Source organism: Arvicola amphibius, chromosome 10 (assembly GCF_903992535.2).
Source record: "Arvicola amphibius chromosome 10, mArvAmp1.2, whole genome shotgun sequence".
In the NCBI taxonomy this organism is placed as follows: domain Eukaryota; kingdom Metazoa; phylum Chordata; class Mammalia; order Rodentia; family Cricetidae; genus Arvicola; species Arvicola amphibius.
The window spans coordinates 17,946,498-17,968,303 of NC_052056.1; the positions used below are offsets into that span (position 1 = coordinate 17,946,498).

The following is a 21,806-nucleotide window of genomic DNA, read 5'->3' on the forward strand; positions in this document are numbered from 1 at the left end:
ATTTTAAAATCTAAGATAACTTATATGATCACACATAAAATAAATGGTTGCAACTTTGTTGTCCATGTTAACATCAATATTATGTGTGCCATCATCATATCTATTCTAGTCAGTAAAAGGAAAGTCACAATATCTCAGTGCACAGAAGCTTGGCATCTGTGCACGTTTTAGCACTGGGGAAATTGCACTGTTAGAATAACCCATGGGATTTTAAGATAGAAATTTCGAATTTGCCCAGAATGTGTTTGTTCCACTTTCTAAGTGGTTCACTTTGAGCCAATGTTTAGCACAGCGGAAATGTTAATTACCGTCTAACGCATCCTGAACAATTTCTTTTTAATGCCTTTTGCAGATGGGTCAATAGAAGTTCTATCTGTGCAGAGCTATTCTGATTCCAGATCACTGAGTTGTTTAAGCAAAAATAAAAGGAAACCATGGTTGACTGGCTAAAACCTTTCTCTTTCTCTTTACAGAGTAGCTAAATAAGAAATCTCAGACAAGTGGTTGAATAATCAAACCCTGTACCTACTCGGTTCCTGATAATATTGTTGGGTCTAGTTTTCTGAACATTCACGACTGCAGGGATTCCTCAACCATGTTACTTTAGTCTCTGCTCCATCAGCTCCGAGATGGTGCCTGTGATGTTGATACAGCTAATTTCAATAAGAGTACTCTACTTGAGGAAGTTTACAAAAGCTAATATTCTCTTAAACAAATATCATATTAATTTTAACACCAATTCTGAGGCTCTGTCATAATGTACAGTATGTGTAAACAAAAAGAATTCAGCACTCAGCTCCTGGGTGATTTCTGTGATTCTCAACTACTTAAGAAAAACTGACTTTAGCCATTTTAATATTCTAAGGTTTTTTTCTCTATCATTTCCTGATACAAGTAAGCCATTTTTCATTTCTTAAAACACAGTGAGTTAGTTTGAAAAAGTTACTAAACAACTTGACAAGTTCTGCATGTGGAATCAGTCTGCATTTATGCTTTCTTAGCCTTTCCCTGCAGACCAGAAATCTATGGTGCTTGTCCAACTTAATATTCACCCCTAGCACACATGGGTCTTAATTCCATTATTAGAATTCTTCAGCAAAGAACTTTTTCTTACTCTCTTTTGTTTTCATTGCTTTACCTTTACAACAAATAGCCTCATTTGGTGTTATCATTGGTTAACTTTATTTCAGAACCAATAAAGTTTAATAATCTGAATAAACATTTAAACCAATTAAATTAAATTAAATCACAAGTTTGATGAAAATATATACATTATGAATGGCAACAAAAAATGTCTTAAAACTACTAATTTTTAAAAGTTGGACCCCAAATTCTCACAGGAGATGTAATTTCAGATTATGACCTAAACTTATTAACATGTTCAATATAGTATTAAAAATTCATTGTGTATTACTAAAATAATAGGTAATAATTGAGAATATTAAAATTAATTTCACCTAAATTCAATGTGATTTATTGTTTCTCAAGTTACATCTATTATTTCCCCCATAAATGAGTAACAGTCAAAAGCCTATCAGTAATTGAAATTATGTCTTCATTTCTTATCTTATTTCCTTCCACATGTTTAATTCAAACTCCCTGTGAGAGGGTTGGGCTCTCCTTCCCACTTCTGGGATACACCTCCCTATGGACACAAGCCTTATAAATGTCAGTCTTAAATAGAGGTTACAAGCAGAATCTCTTAAGGACATAACTCCATCTGTGAAAACTCCCTTAGAGGATGCTGCACAAACACATCATAGGTACAGTAGAGATTTCTATGGCATAAAAAGAGATTAATCAAATTACAAACATTTGAAATAACAGCACCTAGGAATATTAAAAGTGAAAATCCAACTCTGTCAATGAACAGACCCTCCAAGCCAGTCAGGAAGTCAGGATGCTTTACTCCCATTGTATGTACAGGTTTCTATTACCTAACAGCATAGCATGAATGCAATTTCTAAAGTCATGCCTCATCAGTCTATGGAACTTCCCATAAGAATAATGTGTACACAACATACCTATGAATACATAAAATGTATTCACACAGACATACGTGTGCACATGTCCATATTTAGACAGATAAACACAAACACATATAATTAAAATTTCATGAACTCGCACAAACACATTTACACATATATACATACACAAGTACATACACACATTCACATGCACATGTTCACACCTAAGAACTGAAACATAGTGATGCATATGTAAACATGTGCATGCACTCATATATATACACATCTACAAATACACATTTTCAAGTTCACATATAAGTATATACATATATATACTCATAATATATACAAACAAACACATTCACACTCATGAATATATAATGTAGAGACTTAAGCTCGAATATATTGTACACATGCCTGTATCTGTACTAACTCTAATATACAGTCATAAGCACATACCCATTCTCACCTGCACAAAGACAAATATATTATGTACAAATGAAGACAAATTTACACTATACCCATTCACATAGCACACACATATACAAATACATGCATTCATACACAAACACACAGTCATACACTTGTGTTTTCACACTCATAAATGCACACACATGCACACATGCTTATGCATAGAAACCATACTCATAAAAAGACATGGACATACACACAGAATATCACATACACAGACATACATGCACATGCACATGCTCAGAAGATGTTCAAGTGGTTTAGGTGAAGAAGACTGATAATATGTATAGAAAATTATTAGAAAAAAACGTATGACTGAAGCTCTGCATGGGTATAGTCTAATTTTCCATCACTCAATTTCAATTACTAATTTACTGAGTATTAAAAAAATCCTAACCTTATATGCCTTCACTAAAAGGAAAATCCATAATACAGTTAGCCAGACCTCTTATATTTTGGAAATAATTTTTAAATATAAATATATCGTTTTAAATGGTAGTGAGTATTAAAATTGGGGTCCCTAAAACAGTCAATAAAATCTTAAACTGTTTTATATTTGTTTATAATTAGTAAAAAGAAAACATACATTTAGTATATTATAATATTTGTATGCCTAATCATAGAACTAGAAGATATAGGCTCTATTTATAATAAAATTTAATTAAATCCTAGGAATCGCAACTATGGCAAAATGTTGAGTAACAGATATAACCAGAAAAGAAAACTAAAAATTGTTGTTTTGTTGGACTTTGGTGTGTGTGTGTGTGTGTGTGTGTGTGTGTGTGTGTGCTCTCATGTAATATGGGAAGGGTGAATTCCAGATCCTCCTGCTTCTACTTTCTAAGATCCTGGATCACAGGTGTGTGTTAGCGTGATTTCCTTCCTCAGAATTATAAACAGGAACAGAAAGTGTTGCTCTTCCCTTCCTGACTACCACACCCTTCAATGTTGAGCATCATTTCCACCCAATACCTTAAGAATAAAAGATCAAAAAGTCTATATTGCTAGATCAATGACATAACAGCCAATGGCTCTTCTACTAGATGGTAGCAGGAATGGCATTTGCTCTATTATAAATTTTCATGTTTTTTCTGCAGGTATGGTTTTCTCTCATGTACTTTACAAAATATTTCCATTGGTCAAATAAATATGGGAAATCCTAAACACTATTATAATCTTTTGAAACTTATAAAGGAAATAAGAATATAAAGCTTTTGGGAACTTTTCTACTAAAAACACCAATGTGCTAACATGTTTCCCTAACAACTTATACAGTTTGTAAAATGAATCTGTCAAAACTAGCATTCTAGAAAATGTGATTTTACAATCTCTGGCATCTAAGAAGATATATGTGGAATGGGCATGATGTTGTTAATAACTGTTTCTTAATCCATTTTAGCTGACTGCGGAGGACCTTTTGAATTATGGGAGCCAAATACAACATTCAGTTCTCCGAACTTTCCAGATATCTACCCTAATCAAGCTTTCTGTGAGTCTTTTCTTGCCCAGCTTACCAAGGAAAAATGTATATAACAAGGTTATGCCCCTCATGAATAGAGAAATAGATTATGAATTTGTCAAAATGGACACAGTGAAATGCCTACCTATGAAATATTATTACTTCTTTCTTAATTATTTCCCTCATATTTGACAGTATTTGTAATTTTGTTTCCTTTGCCTTGCTTTCCTCCCTCCAAACCCTTCCCTGATATCTTCTAGATTTCTGGCCTACTTTTCATTGCAAAGTTTTTAAGTGAAGTCAAAGCAGTGGTGTTCACTATTCATGGTTTCAATTTATTCTCGCAATCATTCTCCATAGCACATTTTACTATTGTAATTTCAGAATAAAAACATGAAATTAATGCCCTTGATGTAGTCACCCTTGCTCTAGATATTTTCCTCATCTCTTTCCTAGCTCACACATAATCCCTGAAGTATGCACAGCAAACTTGCAGTTTCATAGAACAAAGTCGACGCAATACCTTCACCCTAAGAAAACACATACTAGACTCGATGAGGAATACAGCCAGAGCAATATGATTAGACTCCTAGAACTGATAAGAAAATAATGCAGGCTGCTGAAATATCTAAATTTAGAGAAAGCAACCTACAAAACATTGTACAAAAGTTATCTCTGGGCTAGTGTAATTACATAGAGAGACTCATGACGATTATCCGGAGACTGCATAATCTGCATTACAAATCCACATTCTCCATCCTGTTTTACAAAGATTGCAATTCAGGAGGCGTGGTCTGGGAAATGGCCACGTTTTACTCATGTTCATGCCTAGGTAAAACTCAACTGCAGTATTGAGCCAGTTCCATGAACGAAATAATAACAGTGAAAGGGGGGTTTAAAATGTGAGGCTCTCTTCACAAAGAGATGTGTAGCAGTCTCAAGGCAAATAGATGTCATTAGGACAAATGAATAGGTAGACATTGGTCTAACATGATCCAAATGTGAAAGCAAAGATTATCATCTGGGCTACACATTCCATGCTGAAGACAACATGCAATTATATCTTTTGCATAGAGATTTTTAAAATCTAATTCTTAGTCACTGCTTTATTTTTGAGATCAGATCATGTGGATTTTCACATAATTTTACCCTTCCATTTCCTCATTTCAGAAACTCTAATAGGCCCTTCTCATTCTCTTTTAAATTTAAGGCTTCTTTTTGAATGAATTGTTGTTTCATGCATATATAAACGTGTGATTGTTATATACAACATTAAACTGATAGATATATCAGGTATATATACATATATCATTATAATGTTCTTGTATGTTTTCATTTTCAGGGTTAACTATTGAATCGTGAACAACTAACTGGTGTACTTTTCCCCTCTTCTCAGCATTCTTTAGATATCCTTAGTTCTTTTATTCAACCTAATGTTCACCAAAAACTTTACTTATCAAATAAACAAGGTTATTGTCTGGACAGATATTATGATCAAGGGCCAGGCATGACAAAACTTTATGATGCAATTAAAATAAGAGTAAAATAAGGCACTGTAGAGGGACATCAAAGGACCCTTCACAGACTAGTCCAAGAAATCGGGACTTTCATGCCTCTTGAAGGAAAACTCAATAATTGTAGTTGATTTAGTGGGTAGTATGAAAAGATTTTGCTCTATGTTATGAGACCTGAAATTTTGTCAGGTAAAGATGCTTGCGACCATGTCTCTTTTTTTCATTTGATTCCTAGCACATCAACAGAGGAAGGGTAGAAGTACTCCAGCAAGCTATTTTCTGTGCACTAAGCTTCCCCTCCAATCCTTCACACACACACACACACACACACACACACACACACACACACACACACAAAATGCAAACAAAAATAAAGAAATTTAAGTGAATTAAAGTAGATTATTAATCCCTATTGATATTCATAAACTTTGCACTACAGTATTAATTGGCTATTTAAAGCCAATAAAAGTATTTTATTTTGTATAAAATGAACTTAATTGTAATGAGTTTATATCAAATGTAATTTAATTATGGCAACACATATTTAAGATCTAACCAATGTATTACTTTTCCTATCTCAAAACAAAACAAATCAATGAAAATAAATAAGATCGTGAATACTTAGTAGAGATACAAATATATAGGCTGTAAATTTTCATCATTGTTTGTTGTTTTCAAGGTGTATGGAATTTAAATGCACAGACGGGAAAAAATATCCAACTTCATTTTCAAGAGTTTGAGCTGGAAAGCGTCAACGATGTGGTGGAAGTGAGAGATGGGGGAGAAGTTGACTCCTTACTCTTAGGTAAGACTGAAATTTGAGCTCTCTGAACTTGTGCAACTCAAGACACTTGATGCCCAGAGACAGCATGCGGGAGCAGATGTCAGAACTTTACAACTGGCAAAATGAACATATGGCAGCAAAGTCACGTGTTGGATATTTTCAGCTCATTGAAAATAGATTCTTTTCATACACTGTATTCCGATCATGATATTTCCTCTGCCAAGTCCTCCCACAGAATTTTGGGTATTCTTACGGGACATCTTTGCAATGGTGACACGATTATATTCTTCTAGAATATTTGTTGTTAGTCAGGATTTTAAGTCATTTTATTTTATATTTTAACATTGTTTTGTTTATTATTGTTTGTAGCAGCATCTACTTCTTAACAGCTTAAAAGGATATAAAAGTTAACCAATATTTATTTTTCACTATTTCTGTTGGTTATTACTTTTTATTATACATGAGAAGTATTTTTGTCTGGATAACAAAATACATGTTAGCATATTTAAAAGTTATTTACCAAACATAAGATATATTATATCATTTAAGCATTACTTTTTAAGAAAGAACTAGCTTTTGGTAAGGTAAATTAAATATTAAATTAGGAAAATGCTTAAATGTTCAACTGGGAAGTATAAACTAAGTATAGTTTCTCACCACAGAAAGGGTTTTATCTAACTGTATTTGTGACTTAATTCATGATAAGTATAAATTCTGGCCTGAAGATCTTTAAATCAGGGAACTATTATATAAAAATTATGTGTAACAAGTGAAGGAAGATTCACCATGAGAACCCAACCACAAAAGACTAGCATAATAGTGAGAATTCTCCAGACATACAGCAAAATCCCACAAGATTTTAGAACACAGCTTTCTGGAAAGAATTGTCAGAGCCACACACTGAATAAATCAGCAAGGAAATCCTATGGGGACCAGCAAGACTTCTTGGGGAACATTCAACTGGATCAGTATATACATTTGTCAACAAATTTTAAATGGTTGCTTTATTTCATTTTCAGTTAAAGGTGTTCCTATTAAAAAATACTGCTTATATGATCAAGGAAAATATTAAATTATTGTTTTACTTATAATTATTCACATATATCAACAGAATAAGATCTGATAAATAAGAATCATAGAAGGATATCTAAATTATATTGTAATTTTCAGATAGAAATTGTCTTGTAAGAGACCACTTGTTTGTTCCCAGCTGCTCAGCCCCAAAATAACCACACAGAAACTGTATTATTTAAATGACTGCTTGGCCAATCATTTAAGTGTATTGCTAGTTAGCTCTTACATATACAATTAACTGATTTTCTTTATTGTTTTATTTTACCATGAGGCTAGTGGCCTGACGACAAGGTTCTAGCTGACAATTCACATCTTTCCACGCTGGTGGATCCTTAGCATTTCACTGACTACGCTTTCTTTCTCCCAGCATTCAATTCAATTTTCCCTGCCTAGCTCTATTCTACCCTATCACAGGCCAAAACAGTTTCTTTCTTCATTAATCAATAAAAGAAACACATATACAGGACTTCCCACACCAAAACTCTTTTGTTCCAGAAGTGTTATTTCTACTTCTAATAGACAAAGCAGTTAAGAATCAGCATCTAAATTCTTAGACTGTGAGCTTAATTTTGGTGAGTCATGCTGCATTTAGTCCTTCCTCTAGAAGATGGAGATAAAATTCTTCAGGTATCTCTGAGAGTCAAACACCTCACAGTCTCTTTTCTCTTGCGGGCAGCTGTGTACACAGGGCCTGGTCCTGTGAAGGACGTGTTCTCCACCACCAACAGAATGACTGTGCTTTTCATCACAGACACCATGACGGCAAGCAGGGGCTTCAAAGCAAATTTCACTACTGGATATTACTTGGGCATCCCAGGTAAGAAATATTGCACACTTCATCATTGTTATATGAACAAACCAAGGAGGGTTTACCCTTTCAAGAGTAAAGCGCAATGTACACGTTTGCATTCTGAGATACTATTTTGTCTTTCTCGGAGTAGTATAGGATTTTGTCCCTCCCCTTTCTATATGTAATGGTTATGTGAGTTTCTTCACAGCAGGAATCCACAACACTTTTTGCATATCAAGTACTTCTTTATTAAGAACCTTGCCTTCTATTCACTGAAGTAAAAATTTAAAATGAAGTTCAAAGTAAAGCAATTGGCTCTGTGAGGAGAGAATTTTCACTTTCCCGAGATCTTGCCGAGAGACAAGGAAGGAGTTGAGCTACTGAACTGCTGGACGCCAGAGACACCCAATTAAAAAATTAAACATCATTAACTTGTTAGAGACAGCCAGAATAAAACAACTGCAATGGAGGAGCTTAACACTGAATGCTGCTGGCATTAAAGCCTGCTTATTGTGTACTTTATCAAAACCCTATCCTTAACAGTAGGAAATAGCAAAGCACTGTAACAAACACATATACAGCAAGAGAGAGAGAGAGAGAGAGAGAGAGAGAGAGAGAGAGAGAGAGAGAGAGAGAACACAGAGAGAGCAGAGACAGACAAAGACAGACAGGTTTAGAAAGGGATATACAAAGTATTTATGCATTCCCATATATACGATATTTTAATTTCTTGAATTATTTGTACTTGTGATTCTGCATGGGTTCTGACTTACTTTGTGCTGACCTACTCCTCAGTACATTTTTTCTGATACAAATCATCCTTCATGGATATGAATCCTAAAGAAGAGGCATTTTTCCATAATTGCTTTCTTCTAGATTATTATTTAAGGCTAAATCCTGTTGTGTGGTTAAATGATGCTTATATCTGTTTCTCTACTGCTCACAGTTGGCCTGAAATTGTTGACCTTGTCCCAGGAAGTGGCCTGCTTTCAGCTTTATGGTCATTCTCTAGCCCCAACAACAAGCCTCAAAATTAATTATGAAAGCTACTTAAGAAGGGTTGGCTTTAAACCCAATCAACTAATCTCCCATCTGATTTAGAAGCAGCTGTTTTGACATAGAAACAGTGATATAAATCAAACAAAGCAAGATCTGAGATTAGCAAACTGTGTGTGTATGCATGTATATGTATAGTATGTGTCTGTGTTTTATATGTATATAAAACATACATATATATGTATGTATATAATATATATACATAAGTCTGGCATATCATGGTACCTGTTTTTAATAGGAATAGGGGGATCAGAAATTCTTTGTCTCCTCTACTTTTTTGCAGAGGAAATTGTTTATTTCACATTATAATTCCTAGTTCATCATACAGAGAAATCAGGGAGGGAAACTGGAGGAAGGATCTGATGCAGAGGCTATGGACGAGTTCAGCTTACTAGCTTGACTAAGTATTATCCATATGTAGACATATTTGTTGTCATATGAGCATACTTATATATTAAATGCTTTAAAGTATCTAGATTGGATAAATCCAAAGAATGACTTTTCCACCCCAGACAAAAGCAATTTGTCCACATAAGCGGCTATCCATCACTGTGCTCAGATACCTGAGAAGTCAATTGAAAAGAGGAAGAATTTGCTTGTTTTCAGGTTTCCGAGACTTCAGAGAGTCAGTCCACAGTCCTTGCCCTTTGGATTCTGAGCCCATAAGAAGGAAGAATGTGGTGTTTGTGGAAGCATGCAGTAGTGACTACTTAATTTATGATGGAAAGGCAAAAATGGAGAATGATGGAGAGACAGTGGAAAGGAGGATAGTGGGAAAGGGAGGAAGAGACTCCTAAAACAAGATACAATACCAGTTCACTATTTTCTTAGCTAAACTCTATTACCTAGAATTTCCAGAACCTTCCAAAGAAGAATCACTAGCTAGAGATCAAACTGCACAATACCTGAGTTCAAGGGGCAAATAGAGAAAGAGCCCTTCATAGCCAGTGTTGGAAGCAAATAAACCTGCTTCATCTGAGGAATGAAAATGTCTCCACTCCCCCATCTCCTCACCTCTGGGCTTCTATAAATGGGACAATAATAAAATGAATTAAAGTATAATAAGGTAAAGCAAAAACTGTTCATTGGAATAGTAAAAAACAAACACAAGGGAAAGGACCCAAGGAAGACACAAAGACCAGAATTTAAAAGTCCATCTATCTCTTTCGTGGCATGTTAAGTTCCAGACAAGCCTGGAGGGAAGAGATAGTAGCAGGGGAATAGGAAAGACTAAGATTCTATGAAATCAGAGTTGATATTAAAATATAACTTATGCAGAAAAACAAAGAGAATATATGTCTTCAAGGTCATTGATGATGAAAACTTAAAATTAATAACAATTTAAGATTAAAATACATTTACATATTGTCTTTATTTGGTGCAGCATAGTTAAATGTGCAGATATACAGAATATCATACAAGTAAACAAGAAAGTAGCTAGCACAAAGGTGTTTATCCTCACAGCAGGTTAGTTATCTCAATGTTTTCACAAATTATGTCATGACAAGAAATTTTTATAGAATAAGTGCATGCTTTTTAAAAATGTAAATGAATAATAAAACCCACCTGAAGCAATTTAGTTTTTTTAAACTATATATCAACCTGTAGGAGAGTGGGTCTGTTAAAAATCTAAGCAATTGAAATCATTGAAGAACATTCTTTCATATATAAAACTGTAAGTACAAAATTTACACAAGTCACAGGTCTTTACATTCCCATTTTAAAATCACGAATGGCAAGAGATAAAAGAAACTGAAATAGTAGATATTGTGTAAGAGAACAAACACAACTCTTCATCAAAATTATTAGTTCTTGATTTTTATATGGTTCTTACTCGTGAAAAATAAAGTATCAAGTATTTTGAAAAATACCACAAAAAATTATGTTTGAGAAAGTAACCCAAATCACATAGTTTAATGCAGCCAATAAAACAAACATACATTATTATGTGAAGGGGTTCTTTGCATTTAGTTCACCCTAGAGCTAGATTTTGGTCATGAACATCTTGTTTTTAAGCAAATGCTTTTTTGTTTTGTTTTGTTTTGTTTGAGTCAAGATAGAGGGATCTCTTACAGAACATCACTGCAAGAAAAAAGGATTCACTTGGGACTTGCTGTTTCTCTTGGACCTAGAAGACAGTCTTCTGGGAAAGAGAAGTTCAGTGACCCAGCTGTCCTCCACATTGTCTTTTTTATCAACATGTTTTTACTAGCAAGAGACTGAAATGCAGATATAAAAACAGGCATTTGGCATTAGAAGAAAATCAAGCCAGTAATGAATATGAGATTGGGTACACATTCCTCTTTATATTGGTGTTCTGCTTTGGCAATCATTTCAGAAACATTGTTAAAAATATGCTAAAAATTGCTTCCAGTGTTTAAAAACTTTCTTGTCTTCTGAGATATTTTAGGAATATCTTGAAAGTTTTTCTTTAAGTTACAAGGCATGTTTTATTTTATTTGTCCTTTTTAATCATTCCTAGTCACGTTGAACTTGAGTATTCACAGTAGATATTTATTATGCTAAATCTCTTATGAATGTGTTCCCATTGCTTGTTTCTGATTCTCCGAGACTTCACGTGGAAGTCAGTAGAGCATAAATCCAACGCACAAATGACACCTGGTTACACTCAGGGCCTTAGAGCCCTTCCCATCTTGTGTGATGTGTGCCTTAGAAACCAATTTCGTTTCTTTTAAAAAACCAAGCATATGGTGACTAAATGAGGCAGGGCTATAGAGACTTCATAAAGAGAAGATGGGGAAATTCAATTCTGAATAATATTACCTTTTTCTTCTCTCACCATGGGCATAAAATTATCAGAAATAAAATTTCCGGCTCCAGAAAGAATAAATTATTGTATTAAAGACATCCTAATAACCTGAAATATTATATATTCCAAAAATCATGATTATATATATATATATATATATATATATATATATGGAAAGTTTTGAAATAGCTTATGCATACCTCCTCAAATTTTATAATATTAAAACACCTCAGCAAGAATATACCATTCTTACCATGAAATTTCTCATCCAATTTATTTTGCCTTCTGAGCTAGTTATTTTTTCTGGGTCTACAAGTATAATCCTACCAGCTTTGATTACAGAAAGACAACAAATTATCATTTTCAGACAGGGACAGGAAACATGTTTTCACTCAAAATTTTATACTGATTCTTATACTTACTGTAACTAACATGTGCCTTTCCAACTGACTATAACTTCATCACAATAATAAAAGCAACACTAACAATAAATGTATCCACAAATAAGTACTGTCACTGTAACTTTATTTGACATAATGATTATAATAGCTATGGAAAATATAATAAATAATTTAACAGTAATTCATAATGATTAGCATTACGGATTATATTAAAATATTTAATTATGGGTCTGAAACTAGTACAGTTATGTTATAAAAATTAGTATATGCTGAAATATATATTGTTATAGGGTGTGTATTTATGTGGGTGCATCTATTCTGAAGTTCTCCTATCTTCTAAAAGAAAGTTAAATAATGATAGTGTCCAGAAGAAAGAGAAATCTTTCCAGTAAGATGTTCATGCTTCCTTGTAGAAAATACAATCATTTGGGGCCATTTGTCATCTCAGTAATCTGTTTAAAAATATGTGTTTGTGAAATAAATTGGTAATTACATTTACTAGAACCTCCCTAATAATATTATGTTTTGAGTTTTATAACCTACTTTTCTCCTGATATAAAAATTTGCAGAAACAGTCTGCTGTAACTTCCTAAAAATATATTTATTAAGGTAAATTAGATTTTGGTTAAAATATAGAATGTTTCAAAGCTTAAAATAGACAAATTTATCCAATTACTGTTTTCTGCTCCCAAGTAAAAATGATCAGACATATTTCCCTGCTCTTCTTTTTATTTGGGAAGGAAAATAGTAGAAGTAGAGCAGAAAACAAGAATAATAAGGTAATAGAGAGACATTTCACAGCTCACTGTCAGAACACACCCATGTATAAAGAAATAAAGAGAAAAATGAAAGAAAGAAAGGAAGAAAGATATTTTTAAATCTTGTATTTTTCAACAACTTAATTTTGAGACTCATATATATATATATATGAGTATATACACAGATACATGTGAAATGCATTTTTATCATATCCATCTGCATTTCCCTGTTTCAATTCCTCTTTCTAACATGATACCCCCACTTTTTGTTTTTATTTATTTTGTATTTGCTTAGTTTATTATGTATGTGTATGTTTGCAGACATATGTATAAGGATACTAATGCCAAAGGCAGAAAGCAATTTTGGGTAGTCAGTTCTCTTCTTCCAACGAATGAGTTCCGGGGCGCTAACTCAGATCCTCAACCTTTGAAGCAATTACAGTTATTCATCCAGTTTTTGTCCCTCTCAGCCCAATTAAGACTGTTCATATACACTTGAGTGTGGGGCCATCCACACAATCATTTATAATCTTCTAACAATAACATTCCTAAGGAAAAATGGTTGCCATTTCTTCAATAGCCATCAGCCTCTACTAGACCCCGAGATAAGGATAATGACTCATGAATGACTCCACCATCCATGATAGAGTGTTGAATCACTTGTTCTTGTGTAGATCTGCGCAAGTGATCACAGGTGCTATGAGCTTGTGAGGGCAACAGCCATGTTAGTCAAGAAGATAGCATTTCAGGGACCTTTTCTGCATCCTTTGTTCTTGCATTCTTTACAGCCCTTCTGGGGTGTTTCTTGAGGGTTCAGTCATATTTATGATTGAACACTTCCAGTCACATTCTCACAAATTTGATCAGTCATGTGACTCTATTACAACCACTGCCTGCTAAAACACAAACTTCTCTGACTAAGGTATAAAGAAGGAGACATCTCAAGACAGTTGCAGCCTGTTTCCCAGATCTACAGATTCTGCCATCGGTTTTCTAAATAGAACTTTTAATAATGTTCCTATTTTTGCTGTTAATACCATTTATTGGACAGCGAGTTCACACATATTGGCAAGCCAGGCACATTATTTATTTATTTATTTATTTATTTATTCTCATGATAAGTGAACTAATTCTAACTCAACAAACAAAAAAAACCCTAAGTCTCAAAAAGATTAATATATGTGTACAGATTGGTCTTGAAGGATATAAAAGATAAAGAACATAAAGTTGGGTAGAAAGGGCAGGGAATTTTATTAACAATAGGAATGTTAGTAAATATAATCAAACATATTGCATGAAATCGTTGAAGAACTAATTTTAAAAAGTAGCAATTTTTAACACTTCTCAAATTTGAGTCTCAAAGCTAGATCCCTAGTTAAAATGATCCCCTTCAAGAACCTTTGGTCACTACAAATAAACCCCGAGACTGGTCTGGCAAGGTTTACAAACTGGACCAGCAGTGCTATAAATGATACGGGAGTAACTAGCCATGACTATGATGGAAAAAAAAAAACCTTGTAAGGAGAGAGAATAAACGTAGAAGAGTAGAGATGTTGGAGCTTTGTACATGTAGGAAACTTTCTAATACATTTTGAAAAGAATCAGTAAAGATAACACTCCACCAACCTCAAATGCTATTAAACCAGCAAATGCAGAGCAATTGTTTCTAGAACAAATACAGAATTTACTTATTATCTATAGTTTTCATTACCTTTTCTCAAAAGTCAATACTTACCTTTGTTTTATGTGGATTTCTAATTAATGACACTGTACCATATCTGTGTTTGCATACACACACACACACTATTTATTTGCCATAGAATTAAATAGTAAATATATATCAACAGTTAATATACTGATATTATATTATACATTAATATATTAAATGTTGATATATTACCTATTTATTTATTTGACACTTAGTTTATTTATGAGTGACTTTTAATAACAAAATTTTCATGGAGAATATTTTGTTTCTGATATCCTTTTAAATTGTGCCTTAAGTGAAATCTATCCAAGTTTAATATAACGATACAGTCATGATACTGATTTATATTTATTAGTTGTTTTCAAAGTAGAGGTCTTGCTGCTTCATTTGTTACAAAGTTAAGTTCTTTGTTTCTCCTTCGGGAATGTCACTGTACCACAGAGCATGGGGTGTTCAGTATCGCCATTTACAACAGTCCATTCTCAGAGGATCTACATCATATGTGCCCTGAACAGAGTTCCTCTTCTCTTCCCAACATAAAGCTCTTCCTTTGAAGACAAGAAAATAAATCTCTCTGAGGGAACTATTTCCCAGCCATATTTGAGAGTTCTCAGATCAATTAATTTTAAGATCAATCTCAAAGCACATTTGCAAAACAGATGACCAAGATATTATCTGTTTAAAGCCACATTAAAACCAAACTCATTTAAAGTTTCAAGTATTTCAACATTGAAGCATCTTCCACCACATGCTAAATTGAATTCTGAAGCCTAAAGGTGTATAAATTGAACGGGTACTCAGAAACCATCAATCTGTGATTTTCTTACCCTCAACAATAAACAGAGCCCTGCCAGGATGAAGAATTTCAGTGTAAGGATGGAAAGTGCATTCCAATGGGGAACCTCTGTGATGGACACACACATTGTACTGATGGCTCAGATGAAAAAGACTGTGGTATGTCTTATTTTTTTCTTTATATTGACTCTTATTTAGCTCTACACTTTTCTCTGCTCCCCTCTCTGCCTCTCCCTTTCCCTCCTCAACCCTCCCCCACAGTTCCCATGCTCCCAATTTTCTTAAGAGATCTTATTTTCATGAAGATACTTGGGTTACTTTAGCTTTGTTTTTGGATTTCCCCAACATGAATGGACGGTTGCATGATTTATTTATTTCAAGTGCTGAGGAATGCGAGTCTCCCTTCTGATATCAGCACATCTAGACCATTCTGCTTTGCAGTAAAACTAAAATACAGGCCTCTAGTTTGTGTGTGTTGCTTGTTAAACTTGGTTACACATAATAACTGTAGGTTTAGGGCAAGAAAGATTCAGTCAGAAAACATAAATATCAAAAACAGAAAATAACCCAAACCAGGCACCATAGTACCTGTCACATTGATTGCTTATTTTGTTTATTGCCTTCAGGAGAAGCACCTGAAGGCATATTTTAACTGAATTATCTGGATTTGATACTTTAACAAGTTTAGTTCTCAAGTGTCTTTTATTTCTTCTCTTTGATTGGATCCAGGCCATGCTCCCATTTCAGGTTGCAATGATGACTGAACTAATTGAATTATTGTTCATTGTTTTAATTTCCAAAAAAGAATTACACATATTATGTGCATTGCACTATAAATAAGTGTAATAAAGGAGTCCCATATTAAGAACATACTAGATATAGCCCTGAAGAAACTGAGTGTTGAAGAAGTTATGTATCTGTCAAAGATTACCTACCTCGTATAAACTAAAGATAGTTTTTGAGTCTCTGCCTGTTTAATTCAATACTAAACTCTTTTATTCAAGAATAAAGCAAAACCAGTAGCACCATGGTGTTTGTATACCAGACTGCTATCACAAAAAAATTATTTTTCTAGATAATTAGGTGAGGTTCAGGCTCTTTCTGGGAGTAATGACCATAACATTCTTTGCAAAATGTTTGTAGGGTGGCGAGAAGATGGTGGAAATCATATAGCAAACACAACAAATGAAAACAGAATGATTCTGAAAAAGGCCATATGAGGAAAAAAAACTGAGCTTTCTCTCCTGAATTTCACTTTTCCTTCTTTAAATGACTAAGTTTAAGTAATGATTTTCATAAATAACTTCTAATGACTTAAAAAAACAAAATGCATAATTTTATTTTGTTTATTTGCTGGGAAATAAACTGGAATGTTCCCGCTTTTTATTCATTTTTTTAATCATAGAAAAGGACAAAATTATGTCAACTAAATTTCTATTTCTCAACTTATATCTTTCAAGATACTCTTCAGAAAAAAGCTACAACCAGTTGCTAATATCTAATTATTAAGAATGAGCACATTTTAGTTAAGGCCATTATTCTTCTATGAACTTAATCAAAATGACCCTATGTATAATCCAATATCCTTTATATATCTCTACTTACTTAATGGTATTTCAAGAATGTGGTTGGAAATTCTAAAATTATAACTACTTATGGGATACAAAGTGATATTATGTTTCATGCATACAATTTGGAATAAGCCTAGCTAGTAATTCTACATAGCACCTCAAAATTTAATTATTTTGTGATGATACAGTTTGAAATTTAATTTTTTAACAACTTAAAAGCATGTAGTTAGCATGTCTTTACTGTACACTTGGACTCAAATAACTTTCTTCCTCTTGTCTAGATGAAATGTTTCCCTTTAACCAATATTTCCACACTGTCCCCACTCCCTGTCTTCATGTAACCACATCCTGTGTCTGCATTTTCAGTGCGGTTTCTCAATGGCACAATGAACAACAATGGTTTGGTACAGTTCAAAATCCATAGTGTTTGGCATGTTGCTTGTGCCGAGCACTGGACTGCACAGATTTCAAATGAAGTTTGTCAACTCCTGGGACAAGGGTAAGTGAGTCTACTAAGCTGTTTTACTTTTTGTTATTATTAATATGTGTATAGTCTGTGTTTGTGTTTGTGTGTGTGTGTGTACATGCATGCATGTGTGTGCGTGATATTTATATACACATGGATGTTAGAGAACAGCAGTTTTGGTAGAAATTATATTGTATTTGTTATTATAATTAACATAGATTCAAAAGTGCTCAGAAAAATACTTGCAGATCAAATGTGGACAAGTATTAAAAACATTATCCACTATGACCATAAGAATAGTCCTGCACAAACTTCCTTTATTAACCGTAGTCACTAATAAGAATGGAGCCTCAAGATATTCATCAGTGTGACTATGGGACAAAGCCAGTTCAGGCACCCTCTCCTCTACTGCCCAAGGACCTAGTTGGGGACATCCCCATAGACACCTGGGAACCCCTCTAGAGCCAAGTCTTTTGCCAACTCTAAAATGGCTCCCTTAATTAAGATATCTTCTTCCCTGCTCCCATATCCATCATTCCTCCATCTCAACCCTCCCACTCCCCCAAGCTCTCCCGAACACTCCCCTTCTCCCCTCTCTCTCCCTCTATCCCCTTCTCCTCATCCCACCTCTACCCCCATGCTCCAAACTTTTGCCCAGCAATCTTGTCAGAACCAGTTAGTTTTACTGATAGTGAATTAAATTTATCTGAAATTTATAGTATCAACTTAGAAAATGTTTGTTACCAAAATAAAAAAGAGGAAAACTGACTAAACTGATCTTAAAATATAAATTATGCTAATATATTGACAAAAATATTAATTCTCTGAGCATTTTGTACATTGTATTTTGATCATAATGGTCACCATCTCCTGATTCCTCCCATATCTAGAGCTCTTTCCAAACTCAGCCAGTTTTGCATTCCTGTTCCTTTGTTTTTGTAAACTCATCAAGTCCAACCAGGCCCTATAAATCTGTGGCCCTGAAGTCACCTCTTGAGCACACTAGGTCCAGAGGAGGCACAACCTTAAAAAGAACTGATTTTCCCTCTCCCAGCAGGTATCTGTTATTATTGGGTACCACCTTCTCTAAGAGGAACATTATTGGGATCCAACACATAAAGCTTTTTGCTGTTTTTTTTAGTTGTACTAGTACGTACCTTAATTTTATTAATTATTGTTCTAAATCTCAAAAATTGTTAAGATATAAATATCAGCAGAGGAACTAAATTAGCTCACCTAACTGCAGCTATATCTAGACATATAGAAGTACAAAAAAGTTGTCTAACTATAAATCATAATCATTTTCCACCATGAACTGCTAAATGGTTTTCTGATGCATTCTAGAAAACACAGTCAGGCATGGTGGAACATGCTTGTAACACCACGGAAAGCTGAAGTGAGATGATTAAGAATTCAAGGTCATCCTTGGATGCATAGTACCTCAAGGCTAGCCTGAGCTAGGTGGAATCCTATCTCAAAGACAAAATCAAAACAAATAAACAATCACAAACCACAAATGAATGAACAAACAAAGATACATGCCTGGAAATTATTGTATCTGTATCTTTATGTGATTTGATTATAGATGTCCACTTGTAAAAGTTTGCATGGGCAGAGATGTGAATTAACAATACATCAAATGGATAGCTAGGCAACTGGTTTCCAGCAGTGAACATATTTAAATGGACCAGAAATTATTTTTCATATGTTAGTAGCAACAGTCATTAAACCTAAGTGATTTGAAGAAATTCAAAATAAGGATTTAAAGTTAAGGAGGAAAACAAATTTATGTACACCAAAATCTATGCATGAACTTTTGGCCAATATTTGAACTACTGTTAATTCATGAAAACAAGTGCAATAAGTTGTCCTTTCAGTAAGGGATACTTTGTGCTAACTAGTGGGTCACTTAACAGGATTTCCAGAGGGTGGGATGGCCTGTACATACACTATCACCATGGGGAAATCAGAGGCAAGAGAATTGATGTTTAATGCCAGCCTAGTCTATCCAGCAAATTCCAGAACATCCATGGCTACATAGTGAAATGAAGTCTCAAAGCAACAACAAAAATTTGTCTGGGTAGCACAGAGATTTCTTTTCATTTAGAATTCAAAAACAGTCTCACTGAAAATAACCTACCATGTAGCAGCCAGTAACACAATTTCAAGACCTCTCCATAAACCTGTGTGAATTCTAGTTGACTGAGAGACCCCTATTGTGTATCAATGCCATGATAAAACCCAGACACTATATATAGATATTTTTAGTGAATGATAATTTTCAGTCTCATGAAGAATGTTAGAAACACAGCAGAACTTCTAATAATTGTGCTGAAAGGTTCTAGCTTCCCTTGTCTCCTCAAATTATGTGAATTCATAATGGGATACCAGAGATCCATGCTTCATCTAAAAGGTGATTCCACTCCCATCAAAAGAAAAGGCAAGAGGAGAATTTTATTATACCCTATGCAAATGATCAATTTAATTTATAAGTATTAATTAAAATTACACGTACTTTAGATGTTCATACATGTGGAAGCTCCATCCTTTTTGTAATACATTATAGATTGAGGTGATTGTATTCACCTCAGTTTTGGTAGCATCTAACAAAAAAGAGCTGTGTAGTAGTACAGGTTGTATGAGGAGTAACTTCGGAGGTGACATTTCTTATTCTGGAAGAGTCAACAAAATACAGAAGCTGACAATTTGTTGATTTTTTTTTTTAACTTCAAGTAAAACACTTGATAGTGACATTATCTCTGGATTCATACTCAACAATGTTTTAACTCAATAGCAGTTTCAAAGAGGTGACGGGGAGGCCTTTTCCTTTCTGTTAAAAGTTTGGGGAAGTTGAGGATTTCCTTAACGGACTTAGTTTACAGTAATGCAGTTGAGGAGACTATATACATATACATATAGACATGAAAATATATATGTGTGTGTGTGTCCATGTAATAACAATAAACAAAGAGGTCATGAATTTGAAAGAGAGCAAGGATGGGTATTTGGAAGAGCTAGAATTAATGAAAGAGATTAGGAAAATGTTGTAATTATAAACTCAAAGATGAAAAAAGTAAAAGAAATAATTTAAATTAATTTGAATTAAATAAAATGTGAAACAGAATGTACTAAAATTGATGCGTGTATCTTTAGTGCATTTAACCTTTGTAAGTTTATTTTGATTATTCCTGATTCAAAAATAGAAGCATTGGTAATGATACTGTATGAAGTCCATGAAATACATTATGACTTTGATTTACATGTTTATATGGTGGGAATAAACACATAAATAGAAAATTGCTGTATAATATAAATGGAAGGTGCTGCAGGAGACTTGATCTCAGAGACGGCCTATCAGCAAAGTTCTTTAAGAGACTTTTCTTACGTTGAGTGAATGCAATTCAGTTCTAAAGCACTGAGTCCTATTTATTTGCATGTTGTCTCAACCCAAGTTTTACTGTCTGGTATTATGACCTTATTTCCTACGGATCATAGTTCTTGCAGCAAGACTTGGAGACCAAGAGATATGGTCCCTCAGCACACACAAAAAAAGTGATGCAATCCATTGTCTTAGATATATTTTAGAAAGTCCGGGTACTTGCTTTCTTCTGAAATAATTCAGGTAATTTGTGCAAAGATGTTAATCTTTGTCTCTATGCATGCTTATTAGTCTCCATAGTGCCTTAGTACCCTAAAAAACATTACAGCATTAATGAGAGTTGTCTAGACTGGCATGAGGAAATGGAAAGAAAACTTGGTGGATTTTAATGATGTGTTTGGTATATTGGGAAATAATTTAGGATCTAATTTATTAAGCAGGCCCTGTAGTCTCTCAAAGTTATTTATGCAGATTGGGTATGAATTGCAATTCCCCACAGATTTGAGAAAAATCACACAAGGCAGATTTGATCAGTCTTTAATCCTTTATATTAAAAACTTTAATTTCCTTTTATTTATAGCATGCATAAGTAAAAAGCACGTTGAATAATAATTTTATGTCTTTGATCAAAGTAAGAAAAAAAGAATCTTAACACTGAGGCAAGTGTAATGCTAAACTAACAATGAGTTTTCCGTTATGTTTACTAAGAAGGATATCCACACTGTTACAGCCCAATCCATGGCCATGGGACATGCCTTGCAAAATCATTAAAATTAATCGCTAATATTAGTGAGAAATTGAGCTAATTATTTTTTTCTAATTAGGAATTCCAGGAAGAGTTGT

At 33.9% G+C, this 21,806-nt stretch overlaps 1 protein-coding gene across 3 annotated transcripts in view; it reads left to right on the forward strand.

The window, feature by feature from the left end:
* Positions 1 to 21,806, forward strand: part of Tmprss15 (transmembrane serine protease 15) — a 101,874-nt gene that overhangs the window by 54,738 nt on the left and 25,330 nt on the right. For all 3 annotated transcript variants that reach the window (XM_038346272.1, XM_038346273.1, XM_038346274.1), the window contains 5 exons: positions 3,838 to 3,927; positions 6,091 to 6,216; positions 7,946 to 8,086; positions 15,596 to 15,706; positions 17,485 to 17,617. In XM_038346272.1, coding sequence (XP_038202200.1) covers positions 3,838 to 3,927; positions 6,091 to 6,216; positions 7,946 to 8,086; positions 15,596 to 15,706; positions 17,485 to 17,617 — 601 coding nt within the window. The remainder of the gene's footprint in view (positions 1 to 3,837; positions 3,928 to 6,090; positions 6,217 to 7,945; positions 8,087 to 15,595; positions 15,707 to 17,484; positions 17,618 to 21,806) is intronic.